The 21827-nt window shown below is 43.2% G+C and overlaps 1 protein-coding gene across 3 annotated transcripts in view; it reads left to right on the top strand.

Moving 5' to 3' along the window:
* Window positions 1-21827, top strand: part of PLCG2 (phospholipase C gamma 2) — a 436087-nt gene that overhangs the window by 387981 nt on the left and 26279 nt on the right. For all 3 annotated transcript variants that reach the window (XM_085638502.1, XM_085638503.1, XM_085638504.1), the window contains exons 25-29: window positions 170-327; window positions 8694-8805; window positions 17540-17749; window positions 19376-19521; window positions 19621-19735. In XM_085638502.1, the coding sequence (XP_085494628.1) occupies window positions 170-327; window positions 8694-8805; window positions 17540-17749; window positions 19376-19521; window positions 19621-19735 (741 nt within the window). The remainder of the gene's footprint in view (window positions 1-169; window positions 328-8693; window positions 8806-17539; window positions 17750-19375; window positions 19522-19620; window positions 19736-21827) is intronic.

Genomic DNA, 21827 nt, shown 5'->3' with positions numbered 1-21827 from the left:
AATGTGGAACTGATTGTGCGTGTGTGGGTGAGTGTGTGTGTGTGCATTTGTTTGCATGAACCAGAGGCTGAGGTCCACGAATGGAGACTTTATATGTTTGAGTACAACGCAGAGAATTGACAGCATTACCAAATACACAACAGTATGACAACTCTTTCAATCATTTTAGCCAGATCCCCGAATGGGAAACAGCAAATGCCCTATGTCTTCACACTGGAGCCCAGGGACCCTGAAGACCCTCCCATAGATTTAGCGACAGACACTTTGGAAGAGCTCTTCGAGTGGTACCAGCGTGTCTGGGAGATCTCTGTGAAACAGGAACATCAGGTACCAAAGCACGCTCTGTTTCTGTGTTTGTTGTGAATGCCTTATAAGTTGCTCTCTGGTACCAACAAGTCTGCATGATTGATGGTTGTGACATAGCAGATCTCAGTTGGTTCAGTTTTGTTTGCATTTATTTTATAATATTGTTACATAGGGCCCTGTGTCTGAGGGGCACATAGCATGTAATTTTCCCAGAGATACCTTTGATTAACACTGTGGTCAAACAATAGTTAAACTAGAAGGTAAGAGATAGTTAAAGCAGATGCCATTTTGTGAGCTCAGGTGGAGGAAGCTGCTAGAAATAGGGGGCCTTATGTTAGAGCACATGCTAAAAGGTAAGGGAATGAGTGCACATGCCAGTTGCAGGCTTGTGAGTTCCTTCCTGGAAATGTAAATCCTGAAAGCATTTTTAATAATTGAAGCAATGGCTTCTTCCTCTGAAAATGTGCAAATAGAGTTAAAGTATGAGATGTTTATCCAATGAACCCATAGGAGCATGCAGTAGGTCTAACCATGACAGAGAGAGAAAGTTGTTTTTCAATAAATCTTATAGTCTTTCTTAAGTTTTCTTAAGTGGTCTTTTTATTGAATGAAATCCAATTTCAGGAAATTGTCAGCCAACGCGTTTCGTTCATAACAATCTGTAGGAGAACACAATAACTGCAGCCTTCTGCTCCGTCCGGATGGAGAAGAAGGCTGCAGTTATTGTGTTCTCCAGATTGGGAGCCCTTATCAAGGAGGCCCACGCAGCCCATTGTACACCTGTACTCGTATTCGAGACGCCATGTAATCTTATTCGAGACGCCATGCAATCCTATGCCCTGAAGAAGTTCATTGTTATGAACGAAACGCGTTGGCTGACAATTTCCTGAAATTTGATTTTTTCCAATAAAAAGACTGTTTAAGAAAACCTAAGAAAGACTATAGGATTTATTGAAAAATAACTTTGTCTACACATCAGGTGGTGCACCACTCAATATCTTGGGTTCAGCATTCCTCTGCATTGCAGTTAGCTCCAAACAACGGCAGGTGCTGGAGTGGTCAATGCACACCCAATCTGAATAACTGTTGATCTTTACACTAAGGGAACACAGCAGGAGAGTGTGGTCACTGTGTCCGCCGTTGTCTGCAACTGTACTCTGCTAGACAATTACCCCATCACAAGAACAACAGCACAAGGCTCGTTATCATCTATTTATCTTACTATCAACAGCAATAAAAACATTTTCATGTGTTTGGAGCATTGATAGCACTGTTAATGATCAATCTCCTCTGCTCCTGTGCCAGCCTAATTGGAAGACGAGGTAGACTCTTAGCAGGACAGAATGGTTTTCAATTAAGTGCCAATCGTTCAGCTGTATCTACAGAGGGTGCCGCCTATATATACTTCCTTTCCATAACCTTTGAACCTTGATTCATTCATGGGCTTCTCAAAACTATGCAGGAGAGTCTGTAGGAGGCAATAGATGGAGACGTGACAACAGCATGGTCAGAATGCAGGTCAGTTTAGGAAAACTCAAGGGAAGGTTTAGCAACCTTCCCCCATTTTGAATCATCAGAAGTCTTAAAATGAGGAGCCATATTAGAAGAGAGCACCCAATTTTTATTAGTGAAGGGGGTGATTAAGCTTAGGTGTCTATTTAAAGATGTTAAAAACCGGACGGCTAGTCGACCTGTCTCTTATTCTGGAATGTGCTGAAAGATTGAGGTTATGCTTCAGGCACTGTCATGGACTCTCTCCTGGAATGCCCGCTTCTTTTGCTAGACATGTCCTGTTTCCCCTGTCGTGTGATATGCATTGTTTTTTGCTACTGTTGAAAAGCTTGTCTCTCATGACTGCTGTGGCCTTTCAGTTCCTATTGCCTTATGCCCTGTGTACCACTCCTGCTGTGCACTCCTTGCTTCTCAACACTGTTCTCGCCCCCTCTGCCGAAGAAGCGCTCTATTAACTATCAAGTTGAAGTTTTATTATAAAACATGCTGAGTCAATGAAGACAATCACATGCACAAGAAGGACTAACCAAAGAGACAGATAGCAGATAAAATCAAAGCGAGTTAGTGCAAATCTATTTCCAGTAGTTATCCCATAGTTAACTTAGTAATTAAAAATCCATATGTGCTAAATGTTGGGCTGCATTATAAACAGAGGTGAAGTAGTGTCCTTACGATATTCTCAATATTTGAACTTCACCCTCTAGTTATTCATTCTAACTAACAAGGATCCCCAATGTTAACAGTTAGTGAAGTGCTGATGGAACTAGATTTTCTGTGTGCGGTGCCAAGAGCGAACACTTGTTTGACTTTAGTCCTAAAGATGAGTATACATTTAAAGAAATTAGCATTTAGTCTTTGGTTTACTGGATTCAGCACCCCCACATCAGCTTGCCCACATGTGTAAATGAGTACCATTGAGTTGGCTAACAGTAAACATCTGTTATTCATTCAATCAATCAAACAGCATTTGTAGACCGCAGCACTGGGGGTATCTGGGTGCTGTGTCAGTGCCAAGATGCCCATGGGCGAACAAATACACGTTCTGTTATTTTTATATTATGTTATATTAAGTCGAGACTTGGAGCTAAGAAGAGTGGGCAGAGCAACAGTCACTGTTCCTTCAGAAGTGCCAGGCAGATGCATAAGACATGATGTAGTGGTTCTTCTGTGGCCCCACAGAGACTACAATTGATCTCATCATTGGTTTTCTGCCAGGATGGAAGGCTGGATAATGTGGAGTGAATGTGAACCTCTTCAGTACAAAGTTGCCTTTTAAGTTTTTCGAAATGCTATTATCAATGTAGGATTGCAGTTTTAAAATAGTGTACGTTTATAATTTGCCAGGCATGGTTTCGATTTGCAGTTAAATCCCTGTCCTTCAAATAGGACTTTTTGCACATCGGCGTGTTCAGTGCTTTTTTGAAGCTCCTTATTATTGACCTTGATTAAAGATGGCCCGTCTGTAAATGACTTATGGAGTCCTCCAAGTAACGTCTAAGAGTTAAGACTTTCTTTAGTACTCCTCCTTAGTCCCCACAACCCTAACTCATCATATGCTTCCGAGGGCACCTGTTCAATGCACTTCCCCCTCCTACATTGGCACACACAGCATTTTGCATCTCCACAGATGCAGGTGTGGTGCACTTTTCCCTCCCACTCGTTTAATTGAGCTCTCATCATCATCCTATTTTGGCGTGAATCCACAGTTTGAAACCACTGGCGCTGCAGTGGTTCATTACATTAAATAAAATCACTCCACTGCAAATAAAAAGACAAAAGTAAAAAAGATTTTCCACGCCAAGAGCTCTAACTTTCACAAATGCGAGACCGATTGCAAACATTCCAGTTTCACATCCTAGCTTTTTTTATTATTAGTCAACCGGCATGCACTGTGGATGTGGTTTAAATGACAAACTCTTCCTGATTGTCTAGGAGTAAGATGCAAGCAGGCTAGGTTGCTCCTCTGTGTAGCTTTCCTGCCTCCCGTAATCGTACAAGGGTGGCGGGAGCCAACATTGTCATTTACAACACCAAAGGCCCAAACTCTCTCAGACCGAGTGTATTCACCACTGTGTTAATATAGACTTCATGAATTTGTCGTTGATACTCTATTGCATGCAGTCACTCTTGTGGTTCCCGGGCTCAGGTATTGCTTTGCCCGATAACTTAATTCACACCAGGGCGATCTGGGTCTAACCAAGATGTCTTTGTCTGTCCACTCACCAGTCCAACTGGATTATTGCTTGCTGCTCCGGTAGCCACATTTGTCAATGTTACAAGTGGTTGTGACTTCTCTACGCATGGTTCCTGGTTGCACCCAGTCACATATCCTCCAGGTGCTCCTATTTTACTCCACTTTACTTCACGGGTGTCAGGTGGGCTGCATGCCCACAAGTCTTTTTATTTTTATTTTTTAATTCAGATTTTTATTGAACAGTTGAAACTTAGCATATAATACATGATACAGTGATGACAATCTTCGGTAGATACAAGTTATAATCCAAGAGAAATACAATGTACCATAGGATTCTATGTGACAGTTGTTACTGCCTCCACCCCTCAGAGTCTCGTGAGTGTTAACAGAGTGTAGGAGTGCCCGCCTCAGTGTGGTATTTAAGTCAGTCACTGTCATCTGATTCTTGTTCTGGCAGGGGAGGTTCACATATATCACCCCGGTAGTGATTCCACTTGCCTCAAATTCGCTCCCATTTCTTTGGACAGCCTCTGTGTATGTAGACAGATTTCTCCGTTCCCATTGTGAGGTCCATGTCTTGACACCATTGCTTCGGCGTCTGGGATTGATCTGAACCCCATCGCTGCGCTATGTTTCGTTTGGCTAGTGTTATCCCCAGTGTTGCCCAGGCTTGGACTGTGCGGTTTAGATCCGTGGGTTCCCAGATGTTGAGTAGGCAGCATTTGGGCTCAGGTTGAACAACCGCGCCAGAGACCTGGGACATGGTGCGGAGAACTGAAGTCCAAAAGGATGCAATCCTCTGACATTCCCAGATCGTGTGCCAAAAAGTCCCCTCGGTCCCGCATTTAGGTAAACAATAAGGAGTGTCAGCCCGCCCAATTCTGTAGAGCATTGGCCATGTGTAATAGATTCTGTGTAGGATTTTTAGTTGGAGTGACCTGAGGGAAGAGGGTATTGCGACCTCCCTAGGGAACATCAGGGCTGCCTGCCAGTCGTCTTCATCTAAGTCTCCCAATTCTGCCTCCCATCTTTGCTTTAGGACTGTTGTTGGGTCTGGTAGATTGTTCGTTATCTTCCGGTAAGTCAAAGATATGCCTTTTACCTGAAGATGATCCGTTAGTAGTCTGTCCTCCAACGGCGAGGGCTCGGGTAATTTTGTATTTGCTGGGATTGCCGCTTGAAGGGCATGGCATATTTGGGCGTATCTGTACATTTCAGTGTGTACCAATCCGTAGGTGTCTTGCAACTGAGCGAAAGGAACCACTCCCCCCTTCTGCCACATATCCCCCACCTTGGAGATCCCAATGAGATCCCATTCTCGGAACCCATTGGTGATTTTTAGTCGTCTGAGGCGGCAGGTGTCCCAGAGCGGTGTTGCCTGCATGAGTGTCCCCCTCCACCCCATCACCCTCTGCGCCTCATGCCAAATTCGTAAGGTGTGGGCCGTAGGGCCTGTGTAGTGCGATTTTTGTATGTTATTGTAGAGAGCGCCGAGTATCCCTACAGGCTCAAGGAGATGGCGATCCATACGGAATGCGGTGTCATCGTGTGATGCGTGGAGCCATTGGTTTATAGCGGTGAGCTGCGATGCCCAGTAATAGGTTTGGATATGAGGAAGAGCAATTCCCCCATCGTACCATCCCTTAACCAGCTTCTTCGTGGCTATACGGACTGTCCCACCATCCCAGAGGAGCTTGGTCACTTCTGCATTTAGGAGGGTAAAGAAGGAAGGGGTAAGATAGAATGGGGTATTTTGTAAGGCATACAAAAATCTGGGCAGCGCTATCATTTTGAAGAGCGCCGCCCGGCCCAACAGCGTGAGAGTGAGAGAACGCCAGTGTAGAACGTCTCTTCGGAAGTGGACCAGCTGCTATATTGCAGTTTCGTGGCAATCTGGGGGGGGGGCGTGTAGAACGTAGAGTAACGACTTCGCACAGTTTATAGTGTAGCTGGACGCTCTACCATATGCTGCGCAGATGTCGAAGAGGCAATTCAATGATCGGGGTGGTGCCGCCATATATAGTAGGATGTCATCCGCGTATAACGAAATGTGGTCTTCCCATCCCGTCGCCCATCTGAGTCCTCTTATGACCGGGTCCTGGCGGATCCACGCTGCCAGAGGCTCCAGCACTATGGCGAACAGCAGCAGGGAGAGTGGACATCCCTGTCTTGTACCTTTGCCCAAAGGGAAGTCGTTGGAAGTACGACCATTCGCCACGACGTGCGCCATAGGTTTGTTGTAAAGAAGGCGCACCCAGGCACAAAAGCGAGGGCCAAATCCCATGTGGCGGAGGACCGCGAAAAGAAAGGGCCACTCCACCATATCAAATGCCATACGAGCATCTAAAGAAAGAATGACCGCGTCTTCAGCAATGGTGGAGCTGTGGGCTATGACCCCATTAAGCCTGCGAAGATTCAGGGCTGTGTTGCGGTGAGGCATAAAGCCCGATTGGTTGGGATGAATTAAAGTAGCGAGATGGGGCTGAAGGTGCAAGGCCAACGCCTTGGCCAATATCTTTGCCTCCGCGTTGATTCCCACAAGTCTTTAGGTAGCAGGTGCCAAACTCTAAGAAAACTCTTATTGTTTTTAAGGTTTCGCGTTTCATGCACAGACATCGTGTTGCTGTCTTCTGGCAGGATTTTTTTAGTATGTATTACTTTTGTTTGGCATTAATAGTAAGTGCTAACATTGCTGCAATTCTTCTTTGTGGTGCCTGTTGAATATTGGTGTTCTACTACTGTTTCAGGCTCCACTTAGTAATCTAGGTTGTCACTTATCAGGTTCACTGTTTACTCTGTGGCATTACAGCTTGGCAAATAATACACAATTACTATGCATAATGTTCGACTGCCTGCCAGTAGCAAAGAGCATTGTGCTGGAACACATGACAGGGGTGTTGTGCATTCAAAGACAGAGTTCTTATTTTTTTACTCGTGTCTTCGGTAACCCTGTTTTGCTACCTACTCTCACCGTGCAGTGTTCTCCCCCCACCACCAGCTGTTTTAAAAATACTTTTGAGATGGACTTTTTGGGATTTACGCTGTTTCTGTGTATGCTGACACAAGTTCTGTCAAGTTACCCAATCTGGTTGTAATAGATTTATATTAAACACTGTTGTAGTTGATTTTAGTTTTGAGGCTGTTTGTTTATTGTTTTGCATGTTTGGTTTTTTTGGCTGGCCTGTGTCACTTGATCGAATGGAAGATGCTTAACCCTCTCACCTTTATCCTTTGAAATAACAAACCCGTCCTGCTTCTCCCTTTGCTAAGCACACTGCAGGCTCATCTTAGGCTTGTTAGCGCTATATATGAATGCAATTACAGTTACAGTACACCACATCCAGCCACACAACACTCAGAACAAAAATACATGGGTAAAAGACATTGCTATTTACAACACCAATAGATCTAACTCCTGCAAATACAAGCCTTATTGCATTACAAATGCTTGTTCAAACTTGACTACCAATTTATTGTTTGTTGCAAAGTCGTGTACAGTGGTCAGTACTCTTTGAAGGCCTTTCCTTGTCTTGCTTAATAATATAACAAATGGTCTTCATAAAGTAAATTTGATAGATGGCAGGTGATCAGTTACAGGGCGTCCGCATTAACTTTATTAAGTTCACTCTACAAATTAAAAATATAGAGGTTAAATAAGAAGGAGCAAACACGCACCCTTGTTTAAGGCCAGAGTCAAAGTAGACTTTTCTAGAAAACCTAGTGCCGTCACCAAGTTTTACCTGCAGCCACGTATTTGTATACAGGAGTCGTATAGCCCTGTTTGCGACTTTTTTCATAGTACCTAATGAGAGATGGGTTCATTCTAAGCTAACCTCTTTAGGCCATCTTCCTCGGTGTCTCCCAGTAAAAGGTTGGCTGATCTTTGTATTTGTTTGAACTACGATTTTTTGAGGAAGATGGTCGCTCTCTGTGTGATGTTCAATGCCATAACTGGCAATATATTTAATCACAGAAAGGTTTACTAGTGTGTAGTCAATGATTGAGTCTGTCTTTGCACTGATCTGAGTCCACGTTGGAGGATAATCTTCCTTGATTCGGCCATTTAGTGCTCTTAAACTAAGCGTGTGTAGGTCAATTTACCTCCAATCAGATCCTTCCGCTGCCTTCTCAAAATAATGATTAATATTAGGGGATCCTTGAGCATTGATGACCAACCTTCTAGTTTTGCTGCCTGTGTCCACTTTTCATTATTGACCACTGACTCACTTTTTACATAAAGTTTCACATTTATATAAATTGCAAGACCTCCCCTGAGCCTCCCCCTTGAATTCACTGTGCCCCCCGGGATGTTAAATTCTTGAAAATCTGGGATGGGTAGTGTGGTTGCAGACCAGGTTTCCTGCAAGGTTATCACTTTGAAATGTTGGAAATATGCCAGTAGGTTTGTGTCCGTGATCTTGGACCTAAGGCAATTCACATTCCACATGCAGATGTTCATAGTGGTCAATTTTGTTGGTTCATGACGTGTAGCATACGTGCTTCTGTCATTTGGTTTGTTGATATTGACAGACATTAATTGTAAATTGTTTGTGTACAAGATGCATTTAGTGTTATTTTTTAAAAGTATGTGAGCACACTGAAATCCATTTATGTTGTTTTGGAATGTGTGGATTGTCAGATATATTGATATATGTTTTTTATCCTTTCTTTATATTTGTAGCAATTTCATGAAGAAGCAATGAAACGTATAGAAACTGAGCAGGCTGTTGCCAGAGAGATGTCTGACTTGGTGGTGTACTGCAATCCAATGAGCAAAACCAAGGAGCACTTGTGTAAGATATCTGCAATTATTGTGGATTTCGTGACCGCCCTGTTGATATGAAGATACTTGAAAGTCTGGTAACGGAAGGATAACCTGATTTGTGTGATATGTCGCCACCATGAATGTTTGTGGTGTTATGAAGAACCTTGCACTTCTGCTAAAACAGGTCAAACTTAATCAATGCACATTTTAGCAGTAATGCCTACTAGACACTACACGCACTAGTGATAATTGCCCGTGCTAAAGAATGGGGTAGTAAATTGAGCAAAGTAGACGCATAACAACTTTAAGCATGTATTCCCCATTATGTAGCACAGATTTGTAAATACTCTGCTGTAGGAAGCCGGATTGTTACACAGATGTTTCTAAGCTCATAATTCTGGTATCCTGGCACAAGCAGCAAAGCCTTTAGCAAAACAAATTGCATGTGTACAAGAAAAGCAATACACCCACTGTATTACAGTTAAAAAATAAGGAAATATTTAATTAAATGATCAAGATTAAACCTAAATGTAATGCAGATATCATGAATTCTAAAACAAACAGAATGCTTCTTTAATCAAAAGCAGGCATTGGAAGTAAAAAAAAAGTCTGCATGCTAATAAACTGGCAATGATTCTCAAAACCAGCCATGACGGGGTGGCAATGCGTTCATTTTTGACACTGAAGCAAAGCAATGTCCCACGGAATTGGTTTCAAAAGACAATATGTTTTGGGAAAATATTTCCCTTTAAAACTCATTTTTCACAGCAAAATGTCATTGTTTGAAAAGTAAGGTGATGAATGCAAACAACCAACTCCTCAAGATTTGTTCAGTAACCTCTTCTTTAGTGCTCTAAAAGTAACCAAACTTTCAGGCAATCTTCCTAGGCACCAGCCCAAGGGTCCATGTAAGAACAAGCTTTTCCCTAATTCGCGTCTGTTTCTGAACCAAAGGTCCAGTCACCACTAGTCCAGCTGTTTGCTTCCTAGGCAGACGTAGCTGTCGCCAATCAATAAAGAAGCACTTTCACTAATTAACAAAGACATACTTATTGCCTTTGTAAATGCTTGTTCATTGTTGCCAAGGACAACCTACATATGTTTGTGAGTGTGTGTGTGGTGTGTTTGTATGAATGTATTAACATAGTGCAAACCTAGCTGCGAAGCAGCAAAGTTCTGCACATCAATAGGGCATCTGGAAATGTGACAATGTGCTCATTGGCCCATGTTACCATTCAGGTTAAGTTTGCAGTGAAACTGGGTAATAACACATGGAAAGACATGAGAGGTTGAGAGAGTGAAGCAGACAATTTGGGAATGTTGTCCTGGAAGAACATAATGCAAAGAGATGAAGATAAAAAATGTGTTCCGTTAAAAACAAATACCTTCATTAGTAGTGGCCTGAATATGTGAAACTCTGACATTGGTAACATCTGTAGGATTACATTTCATTTTCAACAGCAAATAATTATCAATAAAAAGATAGGTTTCTGCCAATCTTCAAATTTCATATACAAGAAAACATAAACTTAGTAACAAATTTCCTCACGTGTAAGTTGAGAGTTGATTGTCCTATCACCCCTTAACTGGATTAAGAACATTGACAACATCTTGTGGTCCAGCCAGACCAGGATCCAGGCCTCTCACATAACACTAGTTTTGTACTGTTTGCCTTCTTTCTCACACACAGGCAACACAGCTATTAATAGACCATATTTGATATGATAACCAACATGCATCAGCGTTGTTCAGGTTCGACTAATAGTCAGTAGGAAAAAAGTATCAGCCGCACCCAATATACCCCATACAACCATGTAATCAGTACACAGGCCTTAACACACGTACCTCCGGTACAACGCATTTGGCTATAATTGAACAACCAAAAGCACTTTCCACTTAACAAAACACAATACACAACACTTGTACTTTGGCTTCGCCAAACAGAACTCAATGCATATGCACAAGGTATCACCAAAGCCACATAGCCATTAAAGTGCTGAAAGCTCAATAGCATTTTTTTAATCATGACACCAACATACATGTTGTAAACACTAGGATAAAGTTAGCTTTCGTATATATTACTCACATGCACAACAGTGCCCAGCTACTTATTCCTGTCTAGAAAACAATCTTTATCGGTCAGGCAATGGTAACTACTTATACCTCAGTGGAAAATGGCAAAGTCCTTTTAACACACCTGTCCATACACATAACACACTACAAAGATCTTAATCTGGATCAAACATATTTTACCTTAACAGCAACCATCACAAACCATTAGTAAAGTAGATGCTGACCAAATGTATACTAACCAAACACAACTAATTAAGCATACACAATCAATGGAAATTCCAGAACCATATCAAAAGGGTGCCTGAAAAATGCTGATGACATTACACAACTAGCAAGTCTAAACAGATCAGAGCGATCTATGATTTTGCCTGCACTCTCAATAGCCAGAGAAAGCAGGTGAAGTATAAAGTTATTTCCAAAGAATAAGGATAGTTCAGGTTTTCCAGAACTCTTCCAACCCATTTGCCTAATGAGACTCACAAACAAAAGGCTGTCTGAATAATCCACTTTTCTAGCAAAAACAAGTGAAATTGTGACAACTGTATGGGTAATGTTTACTGATCATCAAGGAGAAAGTCTTTCCTGATTTGGTATGTCTAGAATGTTGCAAACAGTTCTTGTGAAGCTTAGCACTGGTTCATAAAAGGATCAGTCAAGACAAATATAGGTAAGTCATAGTCTTTATTTTGGGCTGATATTGACAAAAGTGTTGTCTCTGTTTTCATACATCATTTTAGACCTGTCAGCCTGACGGTGGTCTTCCCCCAAACTTTTTGCTTCTTCCTTCCGGTATTGCCGAATTCATTTTTATTGGCCTTAGGACTCTGTGCTCTTTACCTGCTAACCAGTGCTCAAGTGCTTGTGCCCACTCCTTAAAACATAAAATTGGCATACACCTAATTGTCATATTTAATTTACTTATAAGCCCCTAATAAAGAGATGTACCATATACCCAGGGCAGGTAAATTAAAAGCTATGAGTGGGCCTGCAGCATTTATTGTGCCACCCACTTAAGTAGCCCTATAACACGTGTCTCAGGCCTGCCATTGCAGCCTATGGGCAGGTATAAACTGCCAATTCGACTTGGCAAAATAACCAATTTGCCAAGATTGAAAACTCCCTTTTTTAGTACATATAAGTTACCCCTGGGGAAGGCTACAATGTATTTAAAAGGTTGAACATGTATATTTAAGTTTTACATGTCCTGGCATGATAAACTCACTAATTCGTTTGTCACTACTGTGAGGCCTACCACTCCCATAGGATAACATTGGATTCCCTTATTACATTTCATAAGTGAAGAGTGTTTTGAAAGAGGTAAGAATATCACGTTTGGTGTCTAAAGAATTGTGATTTAAAATCCTCCTAAATGGTAAATTTGGATTGTATGTCACAATTCTGATAATGCTACTTTTATAAAGTTGGCATTTTCTTGTCCTAACCATTTGGTGCCTGCAGCCTGTTTCCTGGTCACATGATTTGGTGTAGTGGTCCTTTGTGTATTCCTCCCAGACAGCAACAGAATAGAGGGAAGGGGTGTTTGCTGGATGAGGCATCCTGAGGATGGGGGGCAGAACAGTGCGTAGCCCCACTTGCACCTCTGTTGACACTGCCTAAGCACACTCACAAAGAATTTCACACTAGTCTTTTATGAATCCAGACATCATGGGTGCAAAGCTAGGAGGCAGGAAGTTCCAGAAAGGCGCTTCTATGGGGCAAAAACTAGAGAAGTTTCTGCCACTGCAAAGTTGGCACCAGGTATATAATTAGGACCCTAATACTCACTCTTCAGTTCACTTCTGGACCTACAGAGACTTTCAGAGGACTGCCCTGCTGCCTGTGGCCTGCCGTGCACTTCAGAGGACTTGCCTGTGGCAACAAGAGGGCTGCCCTGCTGCGTGAGAACTGATTTTCTGCTTGAACCCAAGACTACCAGAGTGAATCCAAGGGCTAGTTGGCTGGCCTCCTAATCAGAGCCTAAGGGGCAAAAATGGCTCTTTCTATCTGGGAGGGTTCTGATCCTCCAGGTGGTGACCATCCAGTCCTAGATCCTTGGAAGTAGTGCTAAAGGTGTCCAGATAGCCCACATCCAATACTTGGGAATTTTCTCCCAAAACGTGCTCTGAAAACCAAGAGGAGACCGGAAACTACCTGCTCACCAACCTGCCCACGGTGAAAAGCTAGTTGGCTTGACTTTGCTGTAGCACCCGCTGCATTCGTCTCCGCTGCAGCAAATTCTGTTTAGCAGCTTCTCTCCGGAATTGTATCCGGCCTCCTGGAGTCCTCCTCAGATACAACCTGGAGCTTTTTCCTGCTGGAGGTTTTTGTCTTCTAAAAAAAAGAGACTAGGTCTGAACGTAGAACTCTTCACCACAACTTTGTCCATTGGCTCCCCGACAACGATGCCTCTTTCTCAAACACCTCCATCTTCCTTGCCCACTGAATTTTACCGTCTTGGACATTTTTCACTGAAATTTCTTCTAAATTCGAAGGTACGCAGAGACTGAGCCAAATGCACTTTGTGTATCCATGCCGTGCTCCATCGCAGTCAGCCATAACTTTTGACTTTGCCCCAGTCTCTCACAACTAGATGTCTGCAGTTGGAGCTTTGATTTCTTAGTCGCTAAATTTCACTTAAAACATTTTAAAAATCATAACTCCGGGTCTAGTAATTGGATGTTTGTCATTTTGGTGTCAAACAATTAATTTACTCTATTATATTTTTCTACTGTTTATGTGACTGCATTTGATCCTATCTCCATGTGTAAAATAATGCTGAACATTGCTTTCTCCCTCAGTCTTCTTATGTTTTAACACCATAAAAATATCTATGAAAACCTTAGGAAAGGTGTAGGAAATTCTGCCATGCTCAGGTAATCTGTTCCCTAACCTTGCACAAACGTAAGGAGACACTTCTCAGTTCTTCCGAAATGTGCAGTGAGAATTAGACTTCGTGTCTGGTCATCTAGCTCGGATAGCTGTCTCTGATAACTGGCCACTATGGCAGTGAGGCAGGAAAATTGTATTGTGATGAAAGCTTATGTATTTCAGGTGTTCTGCACCTGAAAACGGTGGAGTACCCGAACGTGTTGTAATTGTTAATTTGACTCCACGATGACGTGTGGAAAGAGATTTTATTTGCAAAATTTGTCTGCAAATGATCATTTGAATCTTCACCCAATAAAGAGAGCTTTCAAATGGGGAGGAGCGCAGTAAAGTAAGGCGACCAATGTAGCGCTCATAATGTGAGCAAGAAACTCCAGAAGACTCACAGCTATGACACAAATACATCAACTTATATAGAGAGCACTTAAACATGGTACTACTTGAATTAAAAACACAAAAGGTAAACCGCTGAAGTGGGGGGGAGTCAGAAATTGCTGAGCAAATACCTACAATGTTCAGGGAGTTTTCGTAGAACTTCAGACCTACGATTAAATCCTCAACAGTCTACCTTAGTGTCAGCGGAATAGTCCTGGTTGCAAAACATAGGTGAAACAAATACAACTGAAGTATTGTGTAAGGTAAGATTTGTTTAAATGCCAATTTTAAAGAGGATACTCATTATGTCATGGGGGGAGCACACATTAAGCAAGCAATTACATTTTGGCTATCTCACTACTTACCATTGCTCACCTGGGATTGGGGAGTGATCTGACTCCTCCTTTGTGTTATTGAGGAATGATGGAAGCCAGGAGAACAAGTGCCTGTATGTCACTTGATTAGGCTCTTGGCCTATAGCTGTACCCCCACCAGCAGCTGTCGTGGAGCTATAGCTCAGCCAAGTGCACATGAATGCATGGCCCTTTACTTATGAGGGTGAAAGCATATCAACCATGGCAAGATGACCTCCGATCACTAGAAAATCGACACCACGTCTGGGAGTAGATAGGGAAATGGCCACCAAACCTCCATATTTCAAGAATGTTATATTATTTAAACTTATTAAGCACGCGAATACACTGGGGTGTCTTGGCGCTGAAGTTAAATGCACACACGACTGAATCATGGCCTAACTCTGGAAAAGCCAGATTTTAAGACTCTTTCTAAAAGATAAGGAATTTGTGGATCTAATGTGCAATAGGAAAGAGTTCCAAAGTTTTGCAGTTCCGTAACTCAGGCTTCGACCACCCCAATTGGGAGTAAGGAACCTGGGCACAGTCACGAACCTAGCTTCAGTGGAACAAAGCCACCTACAGGGGTGGGACCGCTTGAAAAGATTTCTTTAACAAAAAAATGGGTCCTGTGTTATGTACTGCTTTGTAGGCTAAGCACAAGGTCTTCAACTTAATGCGACTTGCCACCGGAAGCCAATGCAGCTTCTGGATTTCTTTGGAAACTGATTGCTATTTGGGAAGATTCAAGAGCAGTATAATTAGATTGCACGTTTTCCTATATCCCTGAGCAAGTGCTCCAAAAACATTGCAGAACAGAAGAGGAAAGAAGCACTCAGAAAATTCACTCCATACAGAGACATCCAGCTCTCCAGCTTCTGCCATTGTGCCCATTAGGAGAAGGCTTTCACCTCCCTCTTCAGTTGTGTTCTTTGTGGTTCTTTTGTGCTCCTGGTACTTTTCCCATAAAGTCTTCATACACACAAGAGAATGCATTTTCATTGGCTCCTGTTATTAAGTTGTGCCTTTCTGTTCTGAATTCGGTATATCCCTCTGAACCCATGTGCCAACATTGTTTCCCACTGCACCGTGTCTACTTAATGTCCAGGACACTCTTGATCATCAAAGCCTATAGGACTTGGAGTTTATTTATCAGACTAAAAAGCATTTGGCTAAATGAATTTCGAGATCCATTACAGGTATCTAATTACTACCGCTCGTAAATTGTTTATAATGCACCACTTATGACCACACAGATGTGGTTCATTGTGAACATTGGGCGTTACAGCTTTGATTCGTGTTTGGTATTCCTGACTCTCCTCACCTGCAATGCAGGTTTCACTTTGCTAATTCATGCACTCCTGCTTCAAGCAAGAGAGTTAATAGTTATCACGTGGCAATGACTGGCTCGTGACCTTTATTATTGCAACACACACAGGATTTTTTCAAACGTGGTGGCTGTGTCCGGGATCATACAAAACGTGCAGAAATAATCTTGGCCAAATGTTTACCAAAGTCGGAAAACACACCTGCAGCAGGCGATCAAAAAAAGGTGATCTAAATCCGTGCATTGTGCAAATCAGGGCCACTAAACCATGGCAAGGTCCAGGCAGACATCAAAGCGACAAACCCATCAGAATACTTTCACACGTGTTCTTGCGAAGCATATCAAAAAAGAGAACTAAACACATCCCGTGGGAGGTCACCAAATAACACAACACCCGATAAGTACAAACCACGTGTGTAACCAAAATATACTACAGACTTAAACTTCATACAGGAAACGACGGGAAAGCAGCACCATCGTAGACTTCAGCTGACTATGAGTGTACTTCAGAATAAAGGACACATTAGTCACTAATCAGACCATAAACTACACAGACGCACCCTCAGCGACAGCAAAGAATGCGCCTTAGGACACTGCAGCCAGCAACCCATGTGTCACCGGAAGTGACTGCATCCATCCGGAACACAGGCAGGTGTTTTATGCAGTGTTCTTTTGTGTTTTGTGACTACTTACTTCGAAATCACATTGTGGGAGTTGAGTCTACTCAGTGGGCATGCAGAACACGTTTTAATGTATTTTAGATTGTCCGTGTGTGTGTGTGTGGTGATGCAGTTGGGGTGGCAGCTTTCTGATTGCCCAAATGCGGTGTTTGAGGGTGGCATGTTCATAGAGATGGTACGGGCATGCACATGTCATAGTAAGGCCTAGTCTTCCTTGGGCTTTAGGAAAAATGGCAATGATCGGCAGCCTTTGAGCTGCTTTTTTAGATGTAATTCACGTTATGATGGCGGGGATGAAGGACTTTGTGGCTAGCTATTTGTGCTAGTTTAGTGTTGGCTAGATGAGGCCCACAGTGTTCCAGTTATATAGTGACCGGAAAGGCATCAAAGCCAATGTTTTGAATGGCTGAGAACATTCTGCATTGGGCAGAGCAGAGGGGGCGCTGTTTAGTCATCCAATGGTGGAGTGGCTCTAAGGGACAGCTACTAACACGGCTAGAATCACCAAAAAGCAATTGCTTGAATTTAAAGCGCAGCATTTGATGGACGGAAGTTTAGGGTTTGACGATATTGTGGCGCTCGTTAAAGGTCAATATTGGACTTCCTGTGCATCTTCACATTCACTGAGTCAATGGCTCAGGTGAGGTTGCAGTGATTATCTTTAGTCCGAAATGTGTTCTTGATGCCAGTAAAGGGTACAAAGGCCATCTCTTCATTGAGTGGTTGGCCAGCACCTTCCTCCCTTCTGCGTACAGCGTGTAGTTTCCGGATCTTGGGTGACATGGTAGAGATGCTTCTTCAGGCCATCACACACAATCCTACTGTCACTACCCTGAGGGTATCAGGTGGTCCACTGAGCCTGGCAAACACAGTCTCAAAAGTTCGAAAGTGAAGACCTTCCATTTCAGTCTTCTGCTTGTCCTAGCTGCCCAAGCCCTCATAATCACCTGTAACATCGCATTACTACATTCCATGCCATGCAAAATCGACCACTACTTTCTACGTCATACTACGTGTGATATAAGTCAGTTATTAAGTATCATAAACTACTTATCTATCTCTTTTTAGCAAAACCTGGCTTCAGAGAGATCCGATCTTTCGCAGAAACAAAAGCAGACAGCATTGCTAAGCAGAGGTCGGAAGAGCTGCTGAGGTACAACCGCAAGGCGCTTACCAGGGTCTATCCCAAAGGACAACGCGTGGACTCCTCAAACTATGACCCCTTCCGGCTTTGGATTTGTGGCTCTCAAATGGTAGCCCTGAATTTCCAGACTCCAGGTACACTCTTGCCCATTATGTACCAGCACTGTGTTCTTGAATGCCACCTACCAGTGAAGGTTGCTTGTGTGATTTGTGTGAAAGGCATTGATTTATTGATCCTCAGGCACATAATATGTTAAGGGCCAGTAATAAGACTTGAAACATAACTTTTGACTGCAAGCCTCAAACCTTACAAAGTAAGTTGTGCTAACTTGAGGCACCCTCTAGGCATTCCAGTTTCTTCGATTCATGTGGGTCATGGATTTAGAGACCAGCCAATGATCACACTATATGTGCCGTAGATCTGCCAGCGCTAAAAGTCTTTACTGTGTTGTTTGAATGTTCTAGCTGTGCCCAGCGCTCATTAATGGAGGTATTGATTTTTAGGGGTGTTTATTTACCATCCCCTGCTTTTCTGCAGTGAATGTAGAGGCTGCAATTAGAGGCGAGTGTGCTTAGGGAACGATTCTGCCCTCCCCTGATCCACCCCCCAGTAGCTGAACTGTCAAGATTGCTCTCCTGTGTGTCAATCAAAAGGGGTCTGTTCTATTGCCAAGCTTGGTTGCATGAGCACTCTCAGCACAGATTCTACACGGACCAGAGGCACTGGCTTTAGATGTAAGGATCACAAGGTCAAACCCTGGTCATTTATGACACACAGTATGACCTTGGATTGGTCACGGGATTCGTCATAACTACTTTCCTCTTTTTAATGGTGGAAAATAAATAATGCCAGTCAAATACTAAGTGCAGTGGCTGTAAAGTAACGTCAGGGGCCGTATTACAGATGGTTCCCCGGGGGCGCAACGGGTGTTTGCAACCGCTTTGCGTACCCCGGGGCACTTTGGTATTATAGAAGGGGACGCAGACACTTGTGCGTCCCCTTCTATAATACCGATAGCGCTGGTGCACTTAAAGCGCCAGTGCTATCAACAGAGGGTGTTCCCTCATTTGCATTGGGGCAAGCCCTATGCAAATGAGGGAATTCCTTTAACTCTGTGCCCGCGCCGCATTACAAACACAGGCACAGAGTCAAAGAAGCCTTCAGAAGGCGCACTGACAGTGCACTATTTAAAAGGTGGTGCACTCTCAGGGCGCCTCCTGACAGCAGCCCTTTGCAGGGGGTAAAGGGGGTCCCATGGACCCCCCAGACATCCCATTGCAGACGGGTGCAGTCACTGACTGCACCCGCCTGCAAGGGGATCTGATACCCCTTTGACAGTACAGGTGGGTGCCACCTGCACTGTAAAAACCCGGAGCAGCTGCTCCTTGTTGTCATATGAATGCGCTGCCCTGGGGGCAGCGCGAGTTCGCGGCTGCCCTGGGGGCAGCGCAAACACCATATTGGGGCGCATTATCACTGTTTGCCCCTAGCGCACCTTTTGAAAGGTGCACCGGACACAAACAGTGATAATGTGTAATAGGGCCCCAGGTTTGTAAGGGTAGTGTCTGAATAGAAGAAATTTGGGTGGTCGCTTTGTGGTAGGATTAGAGCAGGAGTTTAGAGAAAATGTGGCATCGGGAACGAAGTGAGGCAGCTAGTGATGGGAAACAAAAATATGTAAATGCAGTTTAGGAGTTACAGGTTGCCAAAGGACTTCAGCCTCTATACCTGACCCATATGCACCTCCACTTTCTCCACAGACCGATACATGCAAATAAATCATGCGCTCTTTTCCACAAATGGGCTAAGCGGCTATGTTCTGCAGCCAGAGTGTATGAGAAATGATTCCTACAACCCACAGCCAGGGGCACGCCCCAGCGCAGAGAAAATGAATCTGACAGTGAGGGTAAGACAAAAATTTATCCAAATTGAACGAGATGATTACGCACTCACAGTAAGTCTCTTGTCGATTACTTAAGAACCATCCACTTGCTCTCCTTCCTAGGTCATTGGTGCCCGCCATCTGCCGAAGACCGGCCGAAGTATCGCCTGCCCATTTGTGGAGGTGGAAATCTTAGGTTGCGAATACGACTCCGGCAAATTCAAGACAACTGTAGTGAGTAAGTATTTGGAGAGAGGGCAAGGAACAAGTTCACTTTGGCACTTATAAGTTCTCAGTCAAATTATGTGAGCCAAGTGCTTCAATAACAGTGTGCCCCCTGAACTAAAAGGTGTGTTGTTCATCTACTTGGGAGAATACCATAAAACAAAAGGATGTTCCACATTTCAAAATGGTTCATCCCATTCTTTTTAGAAAGGGGGCACCTTTAGCTGATGAGGCAAACCTATTAGAAGGTAGGTAGCTATCACATGGTTGTAGTTTATTTTGCTGAACAATATTTGTACTTCAACAGGAGGCGAGCCCCTCTAAAAAAATGTTACGATTCTCTATGTTGCATTAATGGCTGATTTAATATTACTGCTTGAAAGGTTTGTAAATGGAATCATGTTGCATGCTCATTTCTGAGTTCTTTCAGTGCAGTTCTTGCTCCCAAATAGTTGTTGTGTGTTATGTCAGGTACTTTGAGGGTGTGGTAAGTCATTGGAACCAAAACAACAGTGGTTAAGCTTTCAGACTGTCTCCAAGCGATGAGCATTAGGAATTACTGTGACCCTGCTTGGACACCTGAAGTAAGGAGCAACTCTCTTGGTCTACTGGGTGAATCCAGCAGACCTCATCCAGCCCATATCTTTTCACAAAGGTTTGGAAGTGACAACACTAATTTATATACATTCCTGTGTTATAACCTGACTTCGAGAGTCTAACACAAATACAATAAAGAGTAAAGTTAATTTATTCTCTTTCAGTTGATTCAATCAATTTCTTGTGATGTACGGTAAACATGTGTTTCATAACCTAGTAGCACGAAGGCTTGGGGTTTTTCCAAGGCTGAATTGGGTACATGGTTCACCAAAAGCGGAGCAGTTCCTCTCTAAAGGCCAAGGTGATAAGTATCACTGGCTAACTGTGTTTTTTTGGTCTCAGTGGTGGGAAGAGAAGGGGGGAGATCTGAATTTCAGATCTTAATTTTCTCACACACCTGTTAGGGTGTCATGCTTCATCATTGGGCTCTCCTCATCGGACCGGCGCTGCAATGTCCGACGGGCCTGGTGGCATCTTTATCGGAGATCTTCTGATCTGAGAACGCCGTTTGTGAAGGGTGTATGTGGGTTGAGGAGTTCAATGACTCCTGATACAAGTGAAAATTTGATTAAAATAGGCCCTGGCCCTGTTAATTCTTTTATTAGAGTATCGGGGCTGGGACTAAGTAAAACCAGTGAGGCTACTGCAATGAGTCAAGGTATTAGGGTAGCCTATAGTCGACTGGGGTCAACATGTTTCGTGTCATCACTGCTCCGAGATAGAGCAACACTTCTTCAGGACCAGAGGTAGATCTATGTATGTGGTGACCTCTGTCGGTCAGACAAGGTGTGGGATCTACCCCTAATAGATTCAAGTCCCTAGTTCAGGAACGGGCCCACCGTGTGTGGGTGCGGGCTCACGTTAGAACCAGCATGTCTGCTCCTCACCTGGAATTGGATACATGGCAATGCATACATTAGCCTAGGTACATAGCATGATTTGTTTCAAATATTTTTTTTGTTTTTACTCACTTCAATCATGAACACAAAGTGTGGTCCACTGCATGAGAGACAGCAAAATTGAAAAAAGGCCAAAGTGGTATGAATATAGGTGAATGACTGACTCGTGAGGGAGATAATCACAGCTACATGCTAGGATGTGAATACTGTGATGGAATGGACACAGTAAATTAGTTTGTTCCATGCCTATGGGTAATGTTTCTATGCAGAGCTCATTAAGCTCGGATTAGGAACGAAGAGTAATTAGCTACATGCAAATACCAAACGTTGAAGAGGGGCTCTTTTTGGTAGTTTGTTCAATGTGGTCTTTAATATAGTGTGTTGAGACAGGATAGGGAAATAGGAAATGCCAAACTATTTTAATGTGAAGCACGGATATCACCTGCTCTTTGAGTGCAAGATGACTGCGCTCAGATTCTTCGATTGGTTCCGGTCATTAGAAGCGATGAGCATTGAATTCATAGTTATAAGTTATAGTTGATCAGGAGGACAGGGGGGTCTTACTGCATGAGGTGTTTATTGAAAGAAGTAGACTCAAATTGACAGGCA

Source organism: Triturus cristatus, chromosome 12, assembly GCF_964204655.1.
Source record: "Triturus cristatus chromosome 12, aTriCri1.1, whole genome shotgun sequence".
NCBI lineage: Eukaryota > Metazoa > Chordata > Amphibia > Caudata > Salamandridae > Triturus > Triturus cristatus.
The sequence above is the reverse complement of the archived record's forward strand: the minus strand, read 5'-3'. Positions and strand labels throughout refer to the sequence as shown.